This window comes from Belonocnema kinseyi, chromosome 6, assembly GCF_010883055.1.
Source record: "Belonocnema kinseyi isolate 2016_QV_RU_SX_M_011 chromosome 6, B_treatae_v1, whole genome shotgun sequence".
Classification (NCBI taxonomy): Eukaryota; Metazoa; Arthropoda; class Insecta; order Hymenoptera; family Cynipidae; genus Belonocnema; species Belonocnema kinseyi.
Window position 1 is genome coordinate 38,192,971 of NC_046662.1, and position 24,870 is coordinate 38,217,840.

Genomic DNA, 24,870 nt, shown 5'->3' on the forward strand with positions numbered 1-24,870 from the left:
CTAATTCTTAAAAAATTAAAATCCACTGATTCAATTGAAGGATCCTCGAATAGTAATTTTACTACTATGTATTGCATTTTTCTTTTAGAATTTATCTCTGTTGCTTAATAATTCTTCCCGTTTAATTGGAAATTTAATTACTGTTTTTTAAATAATCATACATTTGATTAAAACGTCATTTAGAAAAGTAACCTTTTTTTGAAAGTTATTTTTGGTTGGGAATTAATCTCTTTGGATTAAAAAATCTCCTGTGTTGTTAAAAATTCTAATATTTTGTTAAATAGTCATCTCTTTTAGTCGAAAATTTAACTGCTTTGTTGAAAATTTGTTTATTGTTTCTTTTTTTTAATAAAATATTTCTTACGTTTTCGCAAAATAACACTAAAGAAAAATGACCTTAACTATTTAAATATTTTGTGGAAAAGTCGCTTTTTTGTTTAAAATGGAACTGCATTGTAATAAGTTTGTTAAAGATTCTTCTCTTTTTTTTTTTTGAAATTTTAACTATTTTATTGAAAATCACATTTTTTGTTTAAAAATTCAACTCTTGTACAATTTCGGTTTTTTTATTGATTGAAAATTCAACTATTTGCTGAAAAGTTCATTTTTTTTCTTCAAAATTCGGTTTTTTTTTTTTGTTAAAATTAACTTTTTTAACTAAAATTTTAACTATTCCAGTTTTGGTTGAAAATTGATAATTCTTAGTTTGAAATTTATTATTTTAATTTGAAGATTCACTTTCTTAGTTTACAATTAAATTTTTGTGAAAAATTCATATCTTTTCGGATTTAACAGAGACTTTTGTGCTTAAAAATTAATTCCTTTTGGTACGAAATTAATATTTAATGTTTGAAAATTCAACAATTTTATGGAAAGTTTGTATTTTGTTGTAATCTCGTTTTGTTTAAAAATGGACCTTTTTCAGTTTCCAACTCAACTATATCGTTTTTAAAAATTAATTTTTCTAAACTGAAAATTTAACTATTACATTTTTATTAAAAACTGACTTTTTAAGTTGAAAATTCATGTGTTTTGTTGGAAATTTGTATTTTTGATTAAAAAAATTATCTTTAGTAGTAAAAAATTAACTTTTTTGTTGAAAATTCATCTTTTCGTATTTAAATCTCAAATGTTCCGAAACAAATTCGTCCTTGTAGATTGATGATTCATTTCTTTGGTTGCAAGTTTAACTAATTTGTTTCAAATTTTTGTTGTTCAAAATCCATTTTTCTGAACTAAAAGTATAACTATTAAATGTTTGATTAACAATTTATATTTTTTAGTCTAAAATTCAACTATTTAGTGGAAAATTCATTTACTTTGTTGTACAAATTTAACTACAAATTTAACTATTACATTTTTTATTAAAAATTTATCTTCTTTAGTTAAAAATTCAACTATTTATTGGAAAATTCGTGCAATTTTTTGTAAATTTGTATTTTTTATTAAAAAATACGAATCTTTCTTAGTTAAAAATTAACCTTTTTGTTAGAAATTCATCTTTCCATATTTAAAATTCAAATTATTCCTAAAAAATTCGTCGTTTTGATGTAAAGATTCATCTCTTTAGTTGAAAATTTAACTTATTTGTTGAAAATTTGGGTTGTTAAAAATCAATTTTTTAAAACTGAAAATCTAACTATTACATTTTTGCTTGAAATTGTATCTTTTTTGGTTGAAAATATACTTTTGTGTTGAAAATTCATCTTTTCAGATTTAAAACTCAAATGATTATTAAAAAATTCTTTTTTTGGGCTGAAGATTTATCTCTTTGGTTGCAAATTTAACTTATTTGTTTAAAATTTGTTGTTAAAAATTTAATTTTTCTAAACTGAAGATTTTACTATTACCATTTATTATTAAAAATTGATATTTTTTAGTTAAAAATTCAACTATTTGGTGAAAAATTCTTGTATTTTGTGGTAAATTTATCTCTTTGGTTTGAACATCAATTTTTTTGTTTAAAATTCATCTTTTCGTATTTAAAACTCAAATTATTTCTAAACAAATTTGTCTTATTGGGTTGGATATTCATCTCTTTGGTGGCAAAGTTTAACTAATTTATTGAAAGCTCTTTGTCCTTTTAATAAATGAAATTGAACGGTTTCGATTAATAATTAGTCTTCTTTAGTTGTAAATTCAACTATTAAGCGGAAAATTCTTGTATTTTATTAATTTTTAAAAAAATTTCTTTCTTGGTTGAAAATTAGCACTTTTGTTGAAAACTCCTCTTTTCATGTTTAAAACACAAAGTATTTCTGAAAAAATCGTCTTTTTGGGTTGAAGATTCATCTCTCGTTGCAAATTTAAATAATTTGTTGACAGGTTTTTTACCTAACTTTTCTAAATTAAAAATTTAACTACCACATTTTTTATTCTACATTGGTTTTCTTTAGTCGTGAACTCAACTGTTTAGTAAAAAATTAATTTATTTTGTTTAAAATTTGTACTTTTTTATTAAAAAATTTCTCTTTTTGGCTGAAATTGAACTTTTTTGTTTAAAATTCATCTTTTTATATTATGAACATAAATGATTTGTAAAGAATTCGTCTTTCTGGGATGAAGATTCATCTCATTGGTTGCAAATTCAACTAATTTGTTGCAAATTTTTGTTATGAAAAATCGATTTTTCTAACCTGAATATTTAATTATTACATTTTTGATTAAAAATTGATCTTTTATTAGTTGAAAATATAACTATTTAGTGAAAGATTCATGTATTTTGATGTAAATTTGTGTTTTTGCTTTCAAAATTTATCTGTCTTGGTTAAAAATTAACTTTTTTGTTGAAAATTAATCTTTTCAGATTTAAATCTCAAATGGTTTTTAAAAAATTCGTCTCTTTGTTGTCGTTTCTTCTCTTTGTTTGGAAATTTAACTAACTTGTTGAAAAAAATATTTTTTGTTACAAATTATTTTCTCTAAAGTGAAAATGTAGCAATTACATTTTTAATTAACAATTTCCTGTTTTTTAATTGAAAATTTAAATATTTAGTGGAAAATTCATGTACTTTGCTGTAAATTTGTGTTTTTGTTTAAAAATTCATCTTTCCTGGATGAAAATTAACTTTCTTGTTGAAAATTCTTCTTTTCGAATTTAAAACTCAAATGATTCTTAAAAAAATCCTCTTCTTGGTTTAAAAATTAATCTCTTTTGGTAGAAAATTCATCTTTTTTATTAAAAATTAAACTATTTTTTTTCTAAAAATTTAATACAGTTCGACTTGACATCTTTGAATTATTTTACCTCCATTAATGTGATTTAAAAGCAATAATTCCCCCTATTTTCGTCAAAAAACACCCTATTTCCCCTAATTTCAAAATATTTCGGTCTCTCAAGTTTTTCAAATTGAATACAAAAATTTCCTTCTAATTTAAATTGAATTCCTCATCGTGACATCACCTCAAAACTTTTCATCCTCTTTGGCAGCTCTCATGTGCATCGATACGTGACCAACACTGTCTTACCAACTACACGTGGACCGTCGTCACACATAAAGTACGTTAGAAAGACACTAACTATTTTGCTGTCCTACTCGTGAGTCAATTGAGGTGGGGGGGCCACGTTTCTGACTTTCGCGGTGCTCTTTAGGAGGGGCGTTGGAGGGGGGAGGGGACAACTGGAGGGGGGAGGGGGAACTAACACAGTTTATTGAGGAATTCAAATGTAAGAAAGGGACCTATTCCTTTGCCGTGGTTGGTGTTAAGAGGGGGAGAGTGGGAGCGAGGGTTCGCGAGTAGTAAAAAGGGGTGGGAGGGAATGCACAAGAGGAGAAAAGTCCTGGCCACCTTCTTCGAGGCCCTCCGCATTCGTCTGCGTCTGCGTCGTCTCTGTCAGATTTCTACATCTTCATTCTTCAGTACCGATTCACCCGGTGACAGATACGGGACAGCTTGAACTTTTTTTTTTCTTCTTTTTTCTCGATTTTTTCCATTTTTCTTTTTGGCCCGTCACCTTTGTGGGTCAAAGTTCGTCGGTGATTCGAGAAGGAGAGAGGCAGCTTGTCGAGACAGTGTCGCGAAATGCAGTGAGTTATGATAATTATTTACGAGATATGTGGGCGTATTTCTGGGGATAATTGTTGATTGCACGGTAGCTGATTAATTTTAAATGGATGAGAATTTTTTAAGAATAAGTTTTGATTGTACTTTTTCTAGATTTAGGATTGTCTAAATGCCGTTCCTGAACTTAAGTCAGAATTTGGAACATTATCTTTTATGTTAAATTTGTCTGCTCTAGATTTTTTTTTAGTGTTTCAGAGGTCATGAGTCATTCAAATATGAGACTTGATAACCTCTGAGATAGATTAGTAAGATAAAAGATGGATAAAAATAGTTTTTGGAGAAGACTAACTTGAATAAAAGACAAAAATTTAAAGAAATTAAAGACACAAATTTAAAGAAGCAAAGGTCTTTATCAGAACTTTGCATCGATTTTTTTTTATTAGTTTTGTTATCGTGGTCAGTCTAGAAATAACAAAAAATGTTAATTATTGCTGTAATAAAAAAACATTTCAATATAGTGGACATATTTTTTAAGGTGGTCAATTAGAATAGTTCTTTTTTCAATTTTATGATCTCGCAAAAAATTTATTTTTTATTGTTTGCCTTGTAGATAAAATGTAGCAGATGCTTCAATATTTCTTCAAATAAAAATATGAATCTTATCAATATCCACATCCGTTCAGTATTCTGAGATCATAAGAAATCCCCCTTTTTTTAAATTCCGAATATATATTTAGTCTTGTGAGATTCTATAATCCGTTTTTTTGTTGATGAACAACATTTGTTGTTAAACATTATTTAAAATGCGCTGTTGGTAAGTCATTTATGTTTTTATAACGTAAAGTGAATTTATTCTTTTAAAAATAACGGAAAAATTGTTTAATTAAACAATTTTTTGGTCTTTAGGTCTTCCTTTTTAAGCATACATTTTTAATTTAAAGAATTTTAACATATTTTTTTTAGCTTTAAACAATTAAAATTTAAAAGCGATTGAAACTTAAATTTTGTCAATAAACTTTTCAAGTTCAACTGTAAATATAAGTTAATTAATAATGTTAAAATGTAAACTGTAGATTGCGTATTAACAATTGCACAATAATTGATTCTGAATTTCTTCAAAATAAATAAAAATGAGAGATTTTAACGTTAAAAATTGAACTGGTTCAAATATACTTTTAAGGCGATTTTCGATTTAAAAATAACTTTAAATTAAAAGAAAAGAATATTCCATTTTTAACTCATTCAATTTGAAATTTTCTGATTAAAAAAAAGAATAATTTTTTAATATTTAGTAATACTTGACTTTTCATTTCAAATGAGCAATTATAAATTAGATATTAATAAAACCATTTGAAACTGAATTGTTCAAAATAGAAAGACTTTAAATCGTTAAAATCTCACAGTACTAAATATAGATTGAAGGCTAGAATTGTTATTGTTCTCTTTAAAAAAATTTTCTTCACAAATAAAAATTTTAAATTTTGATCTGTAAAGAGCAATTGAACAATTATTATTTTTAATACAGCTTAAAGTTAAAATAATTCAATTTCTAATTTAAAAAGGGTCCGGTGTAAACAAAATTTTTGAAATCGTTTAATTAAAAAAAATTTAATTATTCAAAAAATTAAAAACTGCTTATAATTATTTAATTTTGAGCATTTACAATTTTTTAAATGCATTCGTTAACCTAGGGAATTTCAAATTATAGGAGGGATTTATATTTTTTAACCAGAAATTTTTGAACTGTTCGATAAATTTTAAAGTTAAAAATTGTCTAATTCAAGGAAAATATTCTTCTGAGTATCGTTACGTACCAAATTAAAAAAAAAATTAGATCATTTTCCCAGAAAAATTATTCTGCACTACCTGTTTAAAATGTTTGAAAACATTTTTCAGTAGCTCAAATCATTAAAAATGTATTTTTTGTTCAAAAAAAGTTTATAAACAAATAACTTTATTAAATAATAATTGACTTATTAATAAAAATTGATGCTGTCAAGCTGGCGTGTTGCTTCAATTCTGGAAAAGATCGGCCGAACCAAATTTTTAAATAAACAATTTCCTTGTTAAAATTTTGTTTCATGAAATGTATGATTTTTGTAGAAGGTGAACAATATTTGATTGTTTTAGAAATTGAAAAATATTTTTTTAAATCGGTTTCTATTTCTCACCTTCCCTCTGTTTGCTGGTGTCGTGAGAAGCACCTTATCAGTTGCAGATTCAGATTATATGACATCCACAGGGCTATAACCCCGTCGCCTTCTTCGCACAGGATATTGGGTTTCGCGAATACTGCATTTCTTTCTTCCAAGGCGTGAAGAACCTCTCAAGCTGATTCACATTTTCCTTTCATTTTTTCCGAGATTTTGTAGCATAATCGTTTTTTTTTTAAATTTTGCACTGACTTGCTATATTTTTCTGGTGTAAATCATCCTCTAAGAAAAGGTGCGACGAGACATTTTTGAAAGGATTGCCGCTTTTTCGTAAAGCCATTCTAGTAATTTAAGAAGCTCGGAACAACCAGAAAAAAATTTATTGTTTCATATTCCACGCCCCAGGTATCATATCCCACGCCCCATGTCCCAAGTTTCTGTGATCGAAAGGAATTTCTCTGGTTTAAAGAATTAGTTTGTTTTCGTAAGAAACTTCTCTTTAATTAAAAAGTATTTTCCTAATTTTTTTTTGTCAAATGAAAAAAGCATGTGTAAGAAACGGTTTCTTTAATATAAAACAAATATTTTTGGGAGTGAAGGGTATGTTATTTTAATTTAAATAATACGATGCAGTATAGGTTTCGCAAGCTTCTGGTTATATCTAGTTATTATTAATGAGAGTATATTTAACGTTCATTAACGATTTGCAAAATCATCGTCCTAGAGTTATATTGCGGCATTATATATTAGGCCATTACTCGAAGCCATTACTCGAAGCCATTGCTCGAAGCCATTGCTCGAAGGTCAATAAATTTGGAAACAAAACCAATTTTCCACATCAGCTAAAATACAATCGTAAAATTTGTGCTAATATTTCTTTGATCACTCATTATTCGTATGAAACTAAAAATCGTCTCCAGAGCCCTATTTCGAAAAGTTTCTTTCTTTCTGTTAATTTGTAAAAAGAATTTGTTAGTCATATTAAAAATAATAATAAAAAAACAAATAAAAATGAGTATAAAGTCTAAAAAAGTTGTTTGTAGTTAAATTTTGGATTGGATTGTAGGTACGTGAGTTTAATTCATAAGAAAAGTGAACAGGCGTGAATGAAAGGGTAATAAATTGTATCAAATGACGAAGGGCATAAGCACAGGAAGCAGAATTTCTAAACTATCACGCGAGTTAACTCAGCTTCTCAGAAGAAACTTGAGGTGCGTTATTGAGCTCTCTTGCAATTAACCATGTAAAAAAATACACGCAACTTCGAATCCCTCTCGATTCAAGCTAAGGATAATCATATAACAGACCTTTTGTCATTCAGAGAATTTTTCTCTCGGACCACCAACATTTTTCGGCCTTCTAAAATAATTTTCCAAAACGCATATTCCATTAATTAAAACAATCGATAATCTTTCTTTCCTAGGAAATTTTATAATGCATTCAAATGTAATTCATTTTTATATAGAATTAAAAAAAAATTTAAAAGTTTCTAAAACTCTGTTTTGAAATTTCAGCTGTTTTTCATATCTAATATTAATTCTAAAGCTCATGAAGAATTAATTATAATAGTTCAAGCGACTTCCAAGGATTTTATGATTTCAAAAATTTATATTTATATTTATATTTCAAAAATTTTTGAAGGGTTTGAAATAGTTTAGGATATTTGAAAAAATTTCAGAGCATTTTCAAGAGATTACCAATTTTTTAAACGGATTTGCAAGAATTTAATAATTTTAAGGGATTTAAAAAAATTCCAAGGTTCCAAGATTTTAAGGCCTTTCAAAAGATTTTGAGGAAAATTGAATTTTCTTAAATAATTTGAGGAGATTTCCAAGGATTTGAAATATTTTGGTGTTTAAAAAAAATCCTAAACATTTTCCAGATATTAAACAAATTTCAAGGGATTTTCAAAGCATTAATTATTTTTAAAGATTTGACAAAATTCCAAGACATTTAAAAGAGATTCAAACATTTATAAACGATTTTTAAATTTTTGAGAGATATAACATATTTTAGGGTACATTAAAAAAAATTCCAATTCATTTTCAAGATATTAAAAGAATCAAAGGATTTTTTAAGGATTTAATGATAATAAAGGATTTTAAAAAATCCAAGTCATTTTCTAGAACTTTGAGAATTTTTATGAAATTAAAAAAAAAATTTTTAAGATTTTAAATATTTTAGGGAATTTAAAAAAATTCCAAAAAATTTGTTCTTTACTTTTGAGGGTACTTTACAACACTTTCAAACATTTTTAAATGCAATTATTCCCAACATGTGAGATATTTCGTAGGGTTTAAAAAGTTTGAATATATTTTCAAAGATATTTCACAATTGATATTAATTCATTTAATAATTATCCTGAATCATTTCCCTTAAATTTCTCGAAATTTACTCTGATTTTGCTGAAAACAGTGTTATTTTCTGTTTAAAATTTTTTTTACAATTCCATTGGATTCTCTTAAATTCCTTTAAATTCAGGTGAATATTAGTCACATTATTACTAATGCGCATTAGTCACTTTCCAAGGAAAATAGGCTGTGGCTGTACAGAGAATAATAAATTACAAATTTATAAATTTAATTAAACATTGTTTTATATTCCATTCATGAAAGATTCTATAATAAAAATATTACAAGATCACAATTTTTTCTTTAAATAGCAATGGTCTGAGAAAATAAAAAATTAGCCAGGAAAATATTAGAGAAATATCCCCAGAAAACATATTTCTATATTTAAAATTATTTATTTAACAATTTTATTCCTTTGAAAGATTTCTTAAAAATCTCTTCGGTTTACGTTTTTATTTAAAAAATAGATTTACAAAAATATTACTTATTAAAAAAAAAAGAAAAATTTACCAGAGCTGTTTTTAGAGAATTGTTCAAGGAATAAAAAAATCCCTAGAAGATTGGGATTAAAATTGCAACTTTCACCTGAAAAAAAATATATATAAAATTCTGAAAAATTATTGTTCAATAAACAATTTGGATTTAAATTTTTTTCTAAAGTTCGCTTTCAGTTTTCTTTCAAAATTAGTGACAATTTACAATGGTAAGATTTTCCTCGATTTTATAAATAATTTTTAACAGTGCTTATAAACTTGATTGGCTCATTTTTTTTTTTTCCCTAGAAGAAAAAAAAATTGCTAATTTTTCTGCTGACTGTAGACTTTAGAAACATTGTTTACCGTTTGCATGTGTACTTTTGCACTTTCTGTGGAACGGAACTCAGGGAGAACGCGTGCGCATTGCCATTTGGTTTCTTCCTTTTGATGTATATTGTACAAAGTACTTACAATACAACTTCCATCCAAAGAAGCGGTTCAACAAGAACACTCGTGCGTAGAACATTTTACACGTGCGGCACTTAGAGTCACCCGCAAGGAAGAAACTTGACCGGCAGAGTCCATTCAGACTAACCTTTTCGACACGCGAGACACATCCGAGACAGAGAAAACCGCTATTTCATTCACAAGCAGCTCAAACTCCAAGTGCTAAGTCTTAAAAAGAAAGGAAAACAATCGCTTGTAGGAAATAGTATTTCGCATTAGCCAATCATTCAGCTTTCAAAATAACCGGAATAGAATTCTGTAGTTAAAGTACTCCGCCTACCCGACCTCTCCTCACGCAGCTGAGGGACCGTCAGACTCCTTCCTAACAATCGCTTGTGGAAAATGGTATTACGCATTAGCCAAACATTCTGCTTTCAAAATAAACCGGATTAGAATTATGTCATTAAAGTACTCCGCCCGCCCAAATTCTCCTCACGAAGCTGAGGGACCGTCAGACTCCTGTCTAACAATCGCTTAGAGAAAATAGTATTACGCATTAGCCAATCATTCAGAATTTAAAAAAAACTGGATTAGAATTATGTAGATAATGTACTCCGCCTGTTCAACTTCGCCTCACGCAGCTGAGGGGCTGCCAGACTCTTACATTTATCCTAAGTTTCCTACATTTATAATCATTTTACGAACCGCAAATTTCTAACAGTGCACTTATTCTAATTAAGCAGGGTGGAAACTTGACTCGGAAACCGGGAAATTATCGGGAAAAAACCGGGCAATGAACGAGAATTGAATTAAAAACAGGGAATTTACTTCTCATCGCAGAAAAACAAAAAGAAATTTCATCTTCTTGATATGAAATTTAACTATTTCAGTTGAAGATTCATCATTTTAGTGGCAAATCTAAAAATTTGGTTAAAAATTGTTTTTTTGTTGTTGTTGAAAATTCTCTTTTTTTTCTTCTTGATCAAAAATTCTTTTTTTTTCGTTAAAAAATCTAATTGTAAGTTGGAAATAAAATTACTCGATTGCAAGTTAAGCTCTTTTGCTGAAACTGAATTTTTTCTTTAGTTCATAATTTTAATTAAAAATTCTTTTTTGTTGTTGTTGAAATATGAGCTATTTGATTAAAAACTTGTTTTTTCATTCATTGAAAAAGAATTTCTCGCCGCAAATTTAACTATTTTCTTGAATTTTTGTTTAAGATGTTTTTCAACTGAAAATGTAACTGTTATTCCAGTTCAATATTTCACAATTTCAGTGAAAAATTAATCTTTCTGGTCTAAAATATAACTATTCCAGTTAAATATTTACAATTTTATTTTTTTTTGTTGAAAGTAATTTCTTTAAATGGAAATTTTACTTACTCTAATTGAAAATTCCAAGTTTTGGTTGGAAATTTATCAATTTTAGTGATAATTAATTTTTTTTGAAAATTCAACTATTTCAGTTAAACGTTCAATGTTTTAATTAAAAACTCTTATGTTTGGTTTAAAATTAATGGTTTTAACTAAAAATGTTACTATTCCATTTCAGTTAAAAAATTTTTTTAGTTCAAAATTTGTCTTCTCTAATTAAAAATTTAAGTATTTATTTAAAAATTCATATATTTTGTTGCAAAATTCTATTTTTTGGTAGAAAATTAATCTATTTATTTGAAAATTTATCATTTTAGTTGAAAATTGAAGAATTTTGTTAAAAATCCGTTTTTTGGTTGAAAATTTCACTATTTCATTTTTAGTTAAAAATTGATTTTTTCTAGTTCAAAATTAAAAAATTTGGAGAAAAATTGTCCTTTTTTAACTGAAAGTTCAACTATTTCTTTGAAAAATCTTCTATTTTGTTATATTTTTCTTTGAAAGTTAATCTTCTTGTTGAAAATTCTTCTTTTCAGTTAAAATTCAAATATTCGGGTTAAATATATATGATTTTAATTTAAAATTCATTTTTTAGGTTGAACATAAAATTATTTGTTGAAATTTAAAATATTTTGTTAAAAATTCATTTTGTTGTTAAAGATTCATCGTTTTAGTAAAAATTCAATTCTTTTGTTGAAAAGGAGCTGTTTGATTGAAACCTTGTTTTTTCTTTGGATACTTTTTGGTGGAAAAAGATTTTTTTCAAACTGAAAATGTAACTATTATTTCAGTTTATATTTCACAATATAGAAGATTTTGAATATTATATTTATAAATTACTAATTGCAAAATTAAAAAGGAATAAGGACCACTTGCTGGAAATGGTCAGCGACAGCAGTTTGGCGGAGCCCAAGCTGTGTGAGGGGAATTTTGGTAGTGGGGGAAGCGTTCAAATGGGCATCGCCCTCAAAGTCATGCCTGTTTCGAAAAACCGGTCCTGGGTCGATCCCAGACAGACAAATATATTCTTTTACTCCAGAAAACTATTATTTTTGTTAAATTTATTTATTTTTCAGTTAATTTTTTAAATTAAATGTTTAAAAATGTAGAAATTTGTACAAAGGGAAAATGAGCTTATCTTGCGAAATATGAAGGCATTAAACTTGAGGTCATTACAATACGATCTAACTGACCTAGAACAATATTATGTAGAGACAAATCAGTTAAGCTAAGCAAATTTGGCCACACTTAGGTGTCATATTCGTCATCCTGAATGCATTCAAGTAAAAACACGCCTATGACACATTTCCAATGATTCATTCTTTTTCGTCGTAAATCACCTGGAGGTGTCAGTAAAAGATTGTTTTCTGTTTTCTTTTGAAAAATATTGAAAGTTAACATTCCTACACGAAGAGAAATTTCAAGAGATTAATTCATGGAACTGCTCCTTGATTTTATCACATCTTCGGCGCGACAACTAAGATCTCAAAACCCTTGATTTTAAATCAACGGTCTTTGCTTTGAAAGCAAGGGTTGCAAGATCTTATATCTCGCGCCAAAGATGTGATAAAATCAAGGGGCAGTTCCGTGAGTTAATCTGTTGAAGTCTCTCTCCGTGTATGAATTTAAAATTCTTCTATGTATGGGATGGTATTATTTTCAATCTTCCTAATTAAATTTCAAACTGCCTAATTCAGTGGGGAAACTGTTTTTAACTTTTTGCATGAAATATTTAATATTTTGTAATTTTAAAACTACTAATTTCTTGTGTTTCAAATGAAATTTTTTTAGAAAATTTCTAATTTGTAAAAATCTTAATTTCGTCATCTTCAATTCTGAAATTCCCTGACATAATTTAATTTTTCTTTCGAAATTTGAATCAGTGAGAAGTGGGTCACTGAGTCAAAGCAGTGAAAACTGTTTTTAATTAATTTCCTTTTCCTCCCTTTTTTCTTATTCGAATAAGAAAATCCATGTTTTGTGGTTCAAATTGAATTATTTAGGGTTGTAAATTTTTATATTATATTTCTGGTTCAAAATTTATCACTTGGTTCAAATTTCGACTATTTTTTTGAAAATTGAATAATTTTGTAGAAAATTATACATTTTTTTCAAAAGGTTATCCTTTTTGGTTAAGAAATTTGTGTTATGGTAGAAATTGAATCTTCTTGTTTGAAAATGTACATTTTTTGGTTAAAAATTCAACCGCTTGGTTGAAAATTTTACAATTATGTTTTTGGTTTAGAATTCATGACTTGGTTCGATCTACTATTATTTGTTTAAAAATGTAATTATTCTGTTGAAAATTTAACAATTTTATTAAAAATTTATCCTTTTTGGTTGAAAGTTCATTTTTTGGTAGACAATTGAGCTTCTTGGTTGAAAATTAATATTTTTAGTTGAAAATTCAACTATTTGATTAAAAATCCAATCGTTTGGTTGAAAATTAATATATTTTGTTGAAAATTATACTCTAAAGTTTTTAGTTTAAAATTCATCACTATGTTCAAAATTCTATTATTTGTTTGAAAATTTAATTATTTAGTTGAAAAGTTATCCTTTTTGATTGAAAATTCGTTTTATAGTAGAAAATTAATCTTCTTAGTTAAAAATTTACATTTCTTTGATGAAAATTCTATACTATTATATTTTGGATTTAAAATTCATCACTTGTTTCTAAATTCCACTATATATTTGTTTGAAAATTAAATTATTTTCTTGAAAATTCAAAATTTTTGTTAAAGTCATCCTTTTTGTTAAAAAATTCGTTTTATGGTAAAAAACTATGTCTTTTGATACAAAATTGACCTGTGAAAGAAAAATAATCTTAATGGAAAACTGATCTTTGAAGTTAAAAATTCAACTGCTTGGTTCAAAATTGAATTATTTGTTTGAATACTCATTAATTAATTAAAAAGTCTTCTTTAAGTTTAAAAATAACTATTTTATTAAATATTCTTCCTTTTTGATAAAAAATTAATTCTTTTGGATAACAAAATGTATGTCCCTTGGTTGAAAATTAAACGATTATTTGGTTAAAAATTCAAGTATTAGATTGAAAATTTAATTATTTGGTTGAAAATTTAATTATTTCGTTAAAAATTAATCTATTTTCTTAAAAAATCTTTTTCTTCTAAAAAATTCGAATGTTTTGAACATTCATCTTTTTGGATGAAAAATTCGTCTGCTTTTTGATGATTTTGCATTCAAACCTTAATTGGCCTACTACTGATATCTTTTCCCTATTCAACAAATTTTAACAAATTTTAAATAATAAATCAAGTATGAAAATAAATGTATTTTTTTGATTTGTCTTATTGGGCCGCTTCCTGATTCCCTTTTATTAACCATCTTTCCTGAACCTATTTTCTAAGCCGGTCCTGATTGTCTGCCATGTTTCTATACCCGAAGATATCAAAACAATCTGAACCTAGTGGCTTTATTTAATGAATGTTAACAAACTTTAATAAAAAATCAGCGAAATAAATAGTCTTATTGCGTGTCATGTGTCCTGAAGATATCAAAACAATTTGTTCCAAGTGTCTAACAATAATCAGTTTATTGAAAGGATTTGTTGATGATTTTGCATCCTATCCATAACTGGCCCACTACTAAACGTCATTAGCCTATTTAACAGATTTTAACCAATTTTAAATAAAGGATCAAGGAAATGAATCTTGTCATTGTATGTCATGTGTCCTGAAGATTACAAAATAATTTGTTCCAAGTGTCTAACAATAATCAGTTTGTTGAAAAGGATTTGTTGATGGTCTTGCATCCTATCCTTAAATGGTCCACTACTGACGTCTTTACCTTATTCAACAGATTTTAACGCATTTTAACTTAAAAGATAAAGGAAATGAATAGTGTAATTTTATGTCATTTTTCCTGAAGATATCCGAACAATTTAATCCAAGTGGCTAACAATAATCAGTTTGTTGTGAGAACTTGTTCATTCGTTTCATTTACTTTTGATGATTTTTCATTCTAAATTCAAGTGGCGCACTGCTGAAGTCTTTACCCAATTTAACAGACTTTAAAGAATCTTAAATAAAAAATCAATGAAATGAAGAGTGTCATGGTTTTTCATGTGTTCTGAAGATATCAAAACAATTTGTTCCAAGTGGCCAACAATAATCAGTTTGTTAAAAAGTCTTGCTCATCTGACGCTTTTAACAAATTTAACAAATTTTAACGAATTTAAAATAAAAAAATGAACGAAATGAATAGCGTCAGAAAACTATTTGATCCAAGTAGCTAATAATAATCAGTTTGTGGAATGGAATTTTTCATCCATGTGTTTTACTTTTGATGACTTTATTCTAAACTCAAGTGTCCCACTACTAAAGTCTTTAACCAATTTAACAGATTTTAAAGAATCTGAAATAAAAAATCAACCAAATGAATAATGGTATTGTCTGCCAGGTGTCCACCTGCAGATAGGAAAATAATTTGATCCAAGTGCCCAATAATCAGCTCACGGAAAGGACTTGTTTATCTTGAATTTTTTTGGGTACTTAATGGGTGTATTGGGTTCAGATAAGAATACAATTGTGCGCGTGTATCAGTAAATGTTTTGCCTCTTAAAGACGAGTGGGTTTTGGTAGCATTGAAGAGGATTCATCAGAAGAGCACTGGCAGTGTTCCTGCTGTTCCCTGAGAAGGCACGTTCCGACACAATGGAACGTGCCAGGTTACCTCACGATCGTTCAAGGACACATTCATATTGACATCTTCTTGAAGCGTGCATGGTTTTTCGTTTGTTTTACGTGAGTCTTGAAACTTGTTTTGAACACGTTAGTGTACCAGTGATATGGTCCTTCCACGGGCATTGCGAATCCGTTCAAGGTCATCACCATTCCTTTCCTCTCTTATCTCTACGAAAATGAAAACCACCGACCTCAATTCGCACATGTGTCCATTTTCGTGACCGACTTTTCAGACTTTTGGAAAACAATCCTCAGATAAGGAATTTGTTGCTACAAACTCACTTATCACCTCCAAACAACATTTTATTTTCAAACTTTGCCATTTATTTATGAGCAGATGTTTCAACGGATTTCCAATTCCCTTTCTTTTCACAATTGGAATTTCTGATAAATTGCTAGATCGTGAATGTAGTAATTTACTGAAGAATTTTGTTCTTTGCTCTACAATTGTTTTATTTTATTTTTTTATTTTTTATTGTACTTTTATATTTTATATGATTCCGGGATAGAAAGAGGCATGCCAAAATGAAATTTGCAGTGACTTGCAGCAATTTGTTTTCTCTTCCTTTCCTCGAGTTACGTTGTTTAAACAAAATTATGCTAAGGATCGATTCCGACTTTATTTTGACTTGAACCACGTGGGATTTATTATTTATGGATTTACCACGTAGAGAAAAGTGGGATATGGACGTAGTTTAATGGAACATGATTGGAATTTTTTCTTTTATCTTTCTATCGAGGTTTTGAAAATTTTATTTAAATTTTTGTTTCATTTTTGCGTTGTATCGCTTTATTATTGTTTACATATAATAAACAATTACTAATTATCTAATCAGTAAGTGGGTTAAAATTAATATTGATAGGTCTTCCTTTTTTAAACTTTCAGATAAAGAACTATTTCTATTCGTTATTGGTTCAATTTATCTGAACTGATAAACCACTTTACACTTTGCCAAATTCATTACAAGTAATTTAGTACTATTAACAAAATGCTAATAATACATTTTCGCAAACATTGTTATAGAGGAAGATCGTTTCTTTTAAAATGAAAAAAAAAATTTTCCTTAATATTATGCTACTGCACAATAATTTCAAAGTTTGTCACACGTTCAAATAGAAAAGGGGTTTTTTAACTTTAGGAAAATTAAAATAGTTTTAAAATGTATTTAGAAGATTTCAATTTTTTTCAACAAAATGTAGATTTTTGAATAATTTGAAACCAGAAGCTTTTTAAAATGTTGGAAAGCTGTTTCAAGAGAATAATTTTTTTGACTTACGATTCCTGGAAAAATTTAAAATTATTTTTTATTTTGCAAAATGAATTCTACGAGGTGGTCAAGATTTAACAATATCTCAAATGATTTTCTTAGATTTCTTAAAAGAATATAGAAGATTTTCAAACAAAATTTCTCATTTTTACTAGGTTACAGGTTTTGAGAAAAAATTTGTTAATGTTTAAGAAATATGTACAAGATTTGAAAAGATACAAAAATATTTTTAAACTCAAAAAGCTTTGAAGAGAATACTTTTTTTTTATTTCTGAAAAAATTTTTAATGAATTATTATTTATAAATTGTCAATATTTTTCAAAAGATTTCTAAAAATATCAAAGTCTGGAAGATACTTAAAAGAATTTTAAAAAACTTTAAATGTTGTAATAATTCCAATCCGGATGATGTTCAGGCAATTTTATGAATAATTCTATTCAGTTTAAATGATATTTTAATTTAAGAATTTGAAAAGTTTTTAAAAGATTACAAATATTTTAAAATTTATAAGATTTTCAAAAATGTATCAAATATTTTTAAATTTTTTCTAAACTTCTATACAATTTCTAAATATTTCTTAATCTGACTCAAACTTTATAAACTGTATAATATTTTTTGGAACTTTTTCAAGAAACTTATCAAAATTATAATTTCGATGAAAATATTTGTTATTTTTGACTAAAAAATCTTTTTTGTAAAAATTTCAACTATTTTGTTGAAAATTCGTCTTTTTGTTTGAAAAGTCATATCTTTTGGTTGAAATTAATCGTTTCTGTTGAAGATTAAACTGTTAATTTATAATTAATTTGTTTTGCTTGAGGTTTTAACTATAATTTGTTCAAAATTCGTCTTTTTTTTATGTATTCAACACCTTTTGATTCAAAATTAAAATCTTGTTTCGTTGAAATATTAACTATTTCATTTTTTGTTAAAAATTTTTTTGTTTTTTTTTTCAAAATTATACTATTTTGTTAAAAATTGAACTACTTTGTTAAAAGTTATCTTTTTTAGTTATAGATTCATCATTTCAGTTCGAAAATTTACCTCTTCAAGTAAAAATATAACTGATGTATTGAAAATTTTTTCTTTTTTTGGCAAAAAAAATGTATCTGTGTAGAATTTTTTAAATTAAAAATTCAACTAGTTGGTCGAAAATTAATTTCTTTGTAGCAAATTCGTTTCTTCATCTTTTTTGGTAAAAATGCCGTTGATTGAAAATTAACCTTCATTGGCTGAGGTTTCAACTATTTTGATGAAAATTTGTATTTTTTTTATAAAATATCAACTGTTACATTTCTTGTTCAAAAATTATTTTTGTTTTTTTCTTTGAAATTCAACTATTTGGTTCAAATTTAATTACTTTGTTCAAAAATCACTTTGTTTGTTGAAGGTTCATAATTTTTATTTAAAATTGATCTTTTTATTTTAAAATTTAATTAATTTGTTAGGAGTTCACCTTTTTTAGCAGAAAATTAATCTTTTTCCGAAAATACATTGGTTTGGTATAAAATTAAACTATTTAGACGAAAATTAACTTCCGTGTAAAAAATTCGTCTCTTCATCTTTTTTAGGTAGAAATGAAACTGAAAATTTATTTCCTTGCCTGAGGATTTAACCATTTTATTTAAAAAAATTTCTGTTTTGGATAACATTGTATTTTTTGATTTGATATATCTGAAATCTTGAAATCAAGAATCTTAGGAAAAATTATATTTATATAACCTTAAAAACTAAATAGTTATTCAAAATTTTTATTTTGTATTAATAAATATTTTTCCAATTTATGTAATTATATTATGTACGAGGATTTCCACTAAAAATCGACGTATCCAAAGTGTCCAATTTGATGATGTAACTGATACGATACGCCTCCACCCATGAGAATTCTGCCCAAATTAAAAATGGAAAAATTGACATAATGAAATAATTATGAATACCAAACTTTAAAAATAAAAAAATATTTCTTCAGTCCAGGAGATGATTCCAAAAAAATTTCGTAAACCAAAGCAAATTCTATTAAATCATTTGAGATCCATTTAAGTTCCATACTTTGCTCAATGCCCTAATGGGTCTCTAATAGCTCAGAAAATGCATCATTTCCCCAATAACTAATTGCAAGATTTGAACAAAGTGGAATCCCTAAATGACCCTCCGGAACAAGAATTATTATAAAAGCTTATCCTAGGGTTCGATCACCTCAACTTTCGAAAATCCGAAGACAAGAGGCTAAAATAAAAGGTGTAGAAAAAAAACCGGAAGCAGGGTTTAAATTTTAAACGCTGGATTTTATAAGACCCTCGGAGACCGGAACTGTGGGGTATGAGTAGAAAATACGGGCACGTGCCCGGTTGTCATTGTACTTCCGCCTCCTTACTCAAGCGATCAAGACGAGTGGACACCTTGGACACAACTACTCCATTACCAATGTCATTTCCGTAATTTACTAGTCCACTACTGACCATTTTATTTATTTATTCTTTTACCTGTCTGGATACCTATATACCTGAAATACTTTTTTTTTCGTCCTGCGACAGCCTGTCTGCATACTATGCGGGCGCCAAGGAATTACAGTTAGAATTTTCAGACGACTTCGTGTCGCGGAAATGCACCACTAAATTTCCCGGAGACCACACCGAATCGACTTTAGTCCCCTGCCGATCCGATCAAATCGAGAGATAAAATGTCGACGACATTCAAGGTCTTTTTCCACATTTTTTTTTTGGGTTGAATTTTATTCAACTAGATGTGCGTGTATTTTTTGTTTGTTTAAGGGAATAATAATTTTTAATGCAAAATAAAGACTTCGAGTAACTATTTATTTATTTGTTTCTTTAAAAAAGACAAAAAAAGTCGCTTTTTAGCAAAGCATATAAACTTTTAAAGTAGTTGTATTTTGAACTAAAGAAAACCGATTATCAAAAAAATGTATTATTTGATATTTTAATCCAACAAGAATTATAAATAAAATCAAAAACAGTTAAATTCATAAAAAATAAAAATAAAAAAAATGTTGAATCCTCAACCAAAAAGATAATTTTTCAAGCAAGCAAGTACATTTTTAACCAAATTCTTTAATTTTTAAGAAAGAAATGAAATTTTCTACTGAAAGGTTGAATTCTCTACGAAAAATATAATAACAGATAGTTAAACCAAAAAGATTTTAGTTTTAAAACAAACAGTTGAAATTTTAATAAAAATAGATTTTTTTATTCAAGAAAAAAATGTATACAAATTGCAATTTTTAAAAGGCTCTTGAAAAAATTGAAAAACATTTTAGAAAATTTCAGGTATGTCACATCAAAATTTCAACAAAAAAGTTCATCTTTTACCAAATAGTTGAATTTTTTAATATAAAATATGATTTTTTAAATAAAAAAGTAAACTTTCAACTAAAATGATTAATTAGACTTCAACTAAAAGCCAAAAAGATTTCCGACCAAAAAAATGAATTATGAACTAAAACTATGAATTTTCAACCACAAAATATGAAATCTCAAAACGAAAAAGTACTTTTAATTTATAATCAAAAAGAGTTGAATTCACCCAGAGAGACGAATTTTCCACAAAGTAGTTAAATTCTCAATCCAAAAATATTTTTATTTTAAACCAAGCAGTTAAAATTTTAATAAAATCAAGGTAAAATTTCTACTAAAAGAGAGAAATTTTTAAACCAAAAAGACGAATTTTTAATATCATTGTTATATTTTCGACCAAAAAAAATTTTCATTCAAGGACAAAATTATGCCAGTTAAAGTTTGAAGTGGATAATAATTTTTAATACCAAATAAAAATTTCGATTAACTTTTTTTTATGTTTATTTGTTCTTAAGGTTAAGATTTAATTTTTAAGTAAAAAAAAGTTTAATTCATAAAATTTGGTTAATAAAATAGTGAACTCCTAAACTAAAAAGATGAATTTTCAATCCAGAAGATTATTTTTCTGCTAAAAAAGATTTTTAAGTCAATGAAAATAAAATGAGCAAACTATAATTTGCAGTAAAAAATAAAAATTTCGAATAACTATTATTTTTGAATTTTATTTGCTTGCTTGCGTTCAAGCTTATATAAATGTAATTTCTCTTGAAACCTATCAGATTCTTAAAAAAACGTTCAAATTTTATTTGGAAATCTTCAAAAAGCCGCGTTTTGTGTTGAGTTTTTTAATAAAAATATTCAGATTATAAATGTTTTTGAAATGTTTTTAAAACTTCTAAATATTTTTAATTGTAATTCGAACTTTTCCCATAATATTTGAAAAATTTCTGCAAAATAAAAACAATTGCCTTAATATCTTCCAGATTCTTTTTGACAATTTCGGAAATATTTTTTAATTATTCGAAAATATTTCTAATATTCTATTAAGCTTTAATTTTTAAAATAAAAAATCATTAAAAACTTTCCAACAAATATTAAGAAATTTTGTTATTCTCTTGAAACCTTTAAAAATTCTTAAAACAGTTTCTTAATTTTTTTATTTTAAATCTTCAAAAAAAAAAAAATATATATATATATATATATATATTTAAAAATCGAATCTTAAAAATATGAAAAATTTAAAATTTACTATAAATATTCAATTGAATAAATTACAATTTTGAAGTGCAAAGCCTTAATAATTAACAAATTGGAAATCTGTTGATAAATAAATTATTATGCTTTTATTTTAAACAAAATTTTGCAGGTTAAAACCATAGAAATAAAAACCAAAATATAGAAAGTTAAAATAAAACTTAAGTAAAACCACTTTTTTAATAACAAAAATTTTGAAAATAGAAAGCAAATTTTTAGGTTCCTTCTCAAAATTGAATATACTTTTGATATATCAAAAGTACATAATTAGACCTTAAAACAGAATTTTAAATTGTCTCCTAAAAATATTTTCACAATTTTTGAAAAATCACTTGTGGACTTAATGTGATAAAAATGTTATTAATTTTTGTTACAGTTCCTCTATGTATCGTACGTTGGGAGGAATTGGTACAATGGGAGGTTCAACTGGAACCACCAATGCGTATCCTCTTTCCTACATGGCGAATAGCCCTACAGAACTCACAGTGTCTTCTCAACAATTATGGTCAACACAAGGTATTTAAACAATATCATATTCAATTTTATCATAAAAAAATACTGCGCAATATTTCCCCTGTTTCCCCTTTTCTCGTTTTTTTTTCATTTCAAAATTTAATTAAATTAAAAAAAAAATGATTGATAAATCAACTGTATTGTTAACATTCATCTGTTTTATTAAAAGTTATCGTTGTTGATTCAAAATGAACTTTTCTGTTGAAAATTTAACTGTTTTTTTTAATAATTCGTCTTTTAGGCTAAAAAATTCAGATATTTTGTTGAAAATTTATTCTTTCCGTAGGAAATCTATTTTGGTTTAAAATTATACTTTTTTGTTGATAATCCCTCGTTTTTGGTTGATTTTTTTCAATCTAAAATTAAAATCATTTTGGTTTAAATGTTAATTGTTTTATTTTTTGTGGAGAATTGATCTTTTTTACTTGAGAATTCATCCACTTCATTGAAAGTTGAACTAAACTTTCCTGGATAGCCCAAAAGTTTTCTTGAACATTTCGGGAAAATTCCTGGAACATTCCAGTGGAAGGCTCGGAGAATTCCGAAGAATATTCCAGGAAGGTTCTCGGAAGTAGGTAAATGTCCGCGTATCAGAGGACTTTTTAAAAACAAATCGGTAAATGTGCTTGACGAATTATTTAAATTTAATTAATTACATTTATAAAGTAATTAAGTTCATCAGAAACATTTCAACGCAATGAAGTTTAAAATTAATTTTTGTTGTTGAAAATTTAACTATTTTGTTTAAAAAAATTTTGGTTATAATTTAGCTCATTGGCGAGGAATTTAATATTTTTTCTTCAATAATCCTAATAACTAAAAAGTAAATGTTTTGGCTAAGGATTCAACTATTTTGTTAAAAACTCATCTTATTTGATTGAAAATTTAATTACTTTGTTGAAAATTCGTTTTTGTGTGTGTGTGTGTAAACCTTAATTTTCTTAACTGAAAATTCAACTATTTGGTTGAAAACTCACGTATTTGTTAATTTCTTCTTTATTATTAAATTAAACGGGTTTTTGAATTAAAATAAAAGTCTCATTAAATATCAACCATTATATTTTTCTTTCAGGATTTTTTCTTGAAAATTGAATTTTTCTGTTAAACATTTAATTATGATGTTGCATCTTCAACTATTTTGCTAAAATTTGATTTATTTGTTGAAAAGTTAACTATTTGCTTGAAATTTCGTTTTTCCTCATAACTAATTTTGTTTAACTGAAAATTCAATTTAACTTTAAATTGAAATATCAACTATTATGTATATTTTTCGTTGTGAATTTATCTTTTTGGATCAAAAATTCTCTTTTTTGATAGAAAAATCACCTAGGTTATGATTTCAAGATATTTAATTGACCAAAGAACAATTGTTGATTCAATGGGTTCAATAAGAAAATATTAGATATTAGATGGAATATTTGGTTGGTCGAATCAAACTTTTTTCCATATAGTAACAATATTCTATGGTTGAACCAACACATTTTTTTTTGGTTAGACTCTAGAATATGCTAATTATATGTTCAAAGTATTTAGTTGACCCAAGAATAATACTTGTTGCTTCAACTATGAAATATCGTTACTATATGAACAACAAAATATTTAGTTGATCTAAAAACACTTGTTGTTTCTTTATACCAAATCTTTTAGGAGATTTATTTGGTTGATTCAACAAAAAAATGTTATTTGATCAATAAAATATTTTCTTGAATCAACCAAGATTTATTTGATTCAACCGAATGTCCTTGTATATCCAAGAAAACAGTTTTTTTTCGTTTCATGTCAATTTTCTTTCTGAGTTCGGGTTAAAAAAATAGTCAGAACAAAAATGAGGGAAATAACCGGGAATGTAATGAAAAATCCGGGAATTTAGTTCTAATTTCAATAAAGTTCAAGTTTTTATTATTTTAATACTTTTTGGCAATTTCTAATTAAATCATAATTTATTATTGAGTTTTTATTCATTTTATCTTTAAAATTCTTAGTAAATTTCACATTTTTGAATTAAAGAAAAGAGTAATTATTTAATATTTAGCAATATTTGACTGTTCATTTAGGACGAGTAAATTGAAACACATTATTTAAAAGTAAACAATTTGAAACGGAATTGTTTGAGATAGATTTTTTGTATTTGAGAAATGTTTAATTTGTAAATGAAATTTGTGGAATTTTGATGTTATAAATAATAAAATTATCATGCAAATTAATTTATTTTTAATCTTCCATATTCTTTTCTGACAATTTTGTAAATCTATTAAAACCTTTTTAAACATTCTCTTAAAATAATTTTTCAAAGTGAAAAATGATTTTTAATTTTTCTAGGAATCTTGAGAAAATGTTTTAATTCAAGTTTTAATATAATTTTGAATCTTTTCAAAACTTCTAAATATCTCTTAAAATTGCTTAAATTTCTTCTACAAATAATAAGTCTTCAATTGTTATTTATACATCAAAATTTTGAGGACATTCTTTTAAAATCCTAGTAAAAATTCAATTAATTTTAAAACAAATAAAGTTCTGACAAAGTTTCAAAAATAATTTTGAATTTGTAAAAGTTTAAAACAACTTCTAGAATTCTCAAGATTTTGAAATAAAATTTTGAAGCTTTTCAAGAATGCTTAAACTATTTAAAATGAAAATAATTTAACTTCTTATTTAAGAAGTGAATCAGAATCTGAATTTTTGAAATCATCAATTATAAAATATAAAAATTCTAAATTCGACAGCTTTAAATTTTAATTTTATTTTTGAGATTAAAAATTTTAAATGGTTCAATTAAAAAGTGTTATTATTTTATACCCGTAAATCATTGAGCATTTAAATACAACATTTTTAGATTAAAAATTTTTAATCTTCGATTTTAAAAGTTCAAAATTAAAAACAGATGCATTTTTATTTTAAAAAAAATTTTTTGTGTTTAATTTTCATCCAGGAATGTTTAAAATTCTTTCTTTAACGTCAGAATATTTAATTAAAACAAAAAGTAAATTTTCTAGAAAATCTTTCGGTT

General features: G+C 26.1%; 1 protein-coding gene across 2 annotated transcripts in view; it reads left to right on the forward strand.

Annotated features, from left to right (window-relative positions):
- The window catches only part of LOC117175683 (box A-binding factor-like), a 250,240-nt gene that overhangs the window by 189,834 nt on the left and 35,536 nt on the right, over positions 1-24,870 (forward strand). For both annotated transcript variants that reach the window (XM_033365412.1, XM_033365413.1), the window contains exon 4: positions 21,727-21,866. In XM_033365412.1, the coding sequence (XP_033221303.1) occupies positions 21,727-21,866 (140 nt within the window). The remainder of the gene's footprint in view (positions 1-21,726; positions 21,867-24,870) is intronic.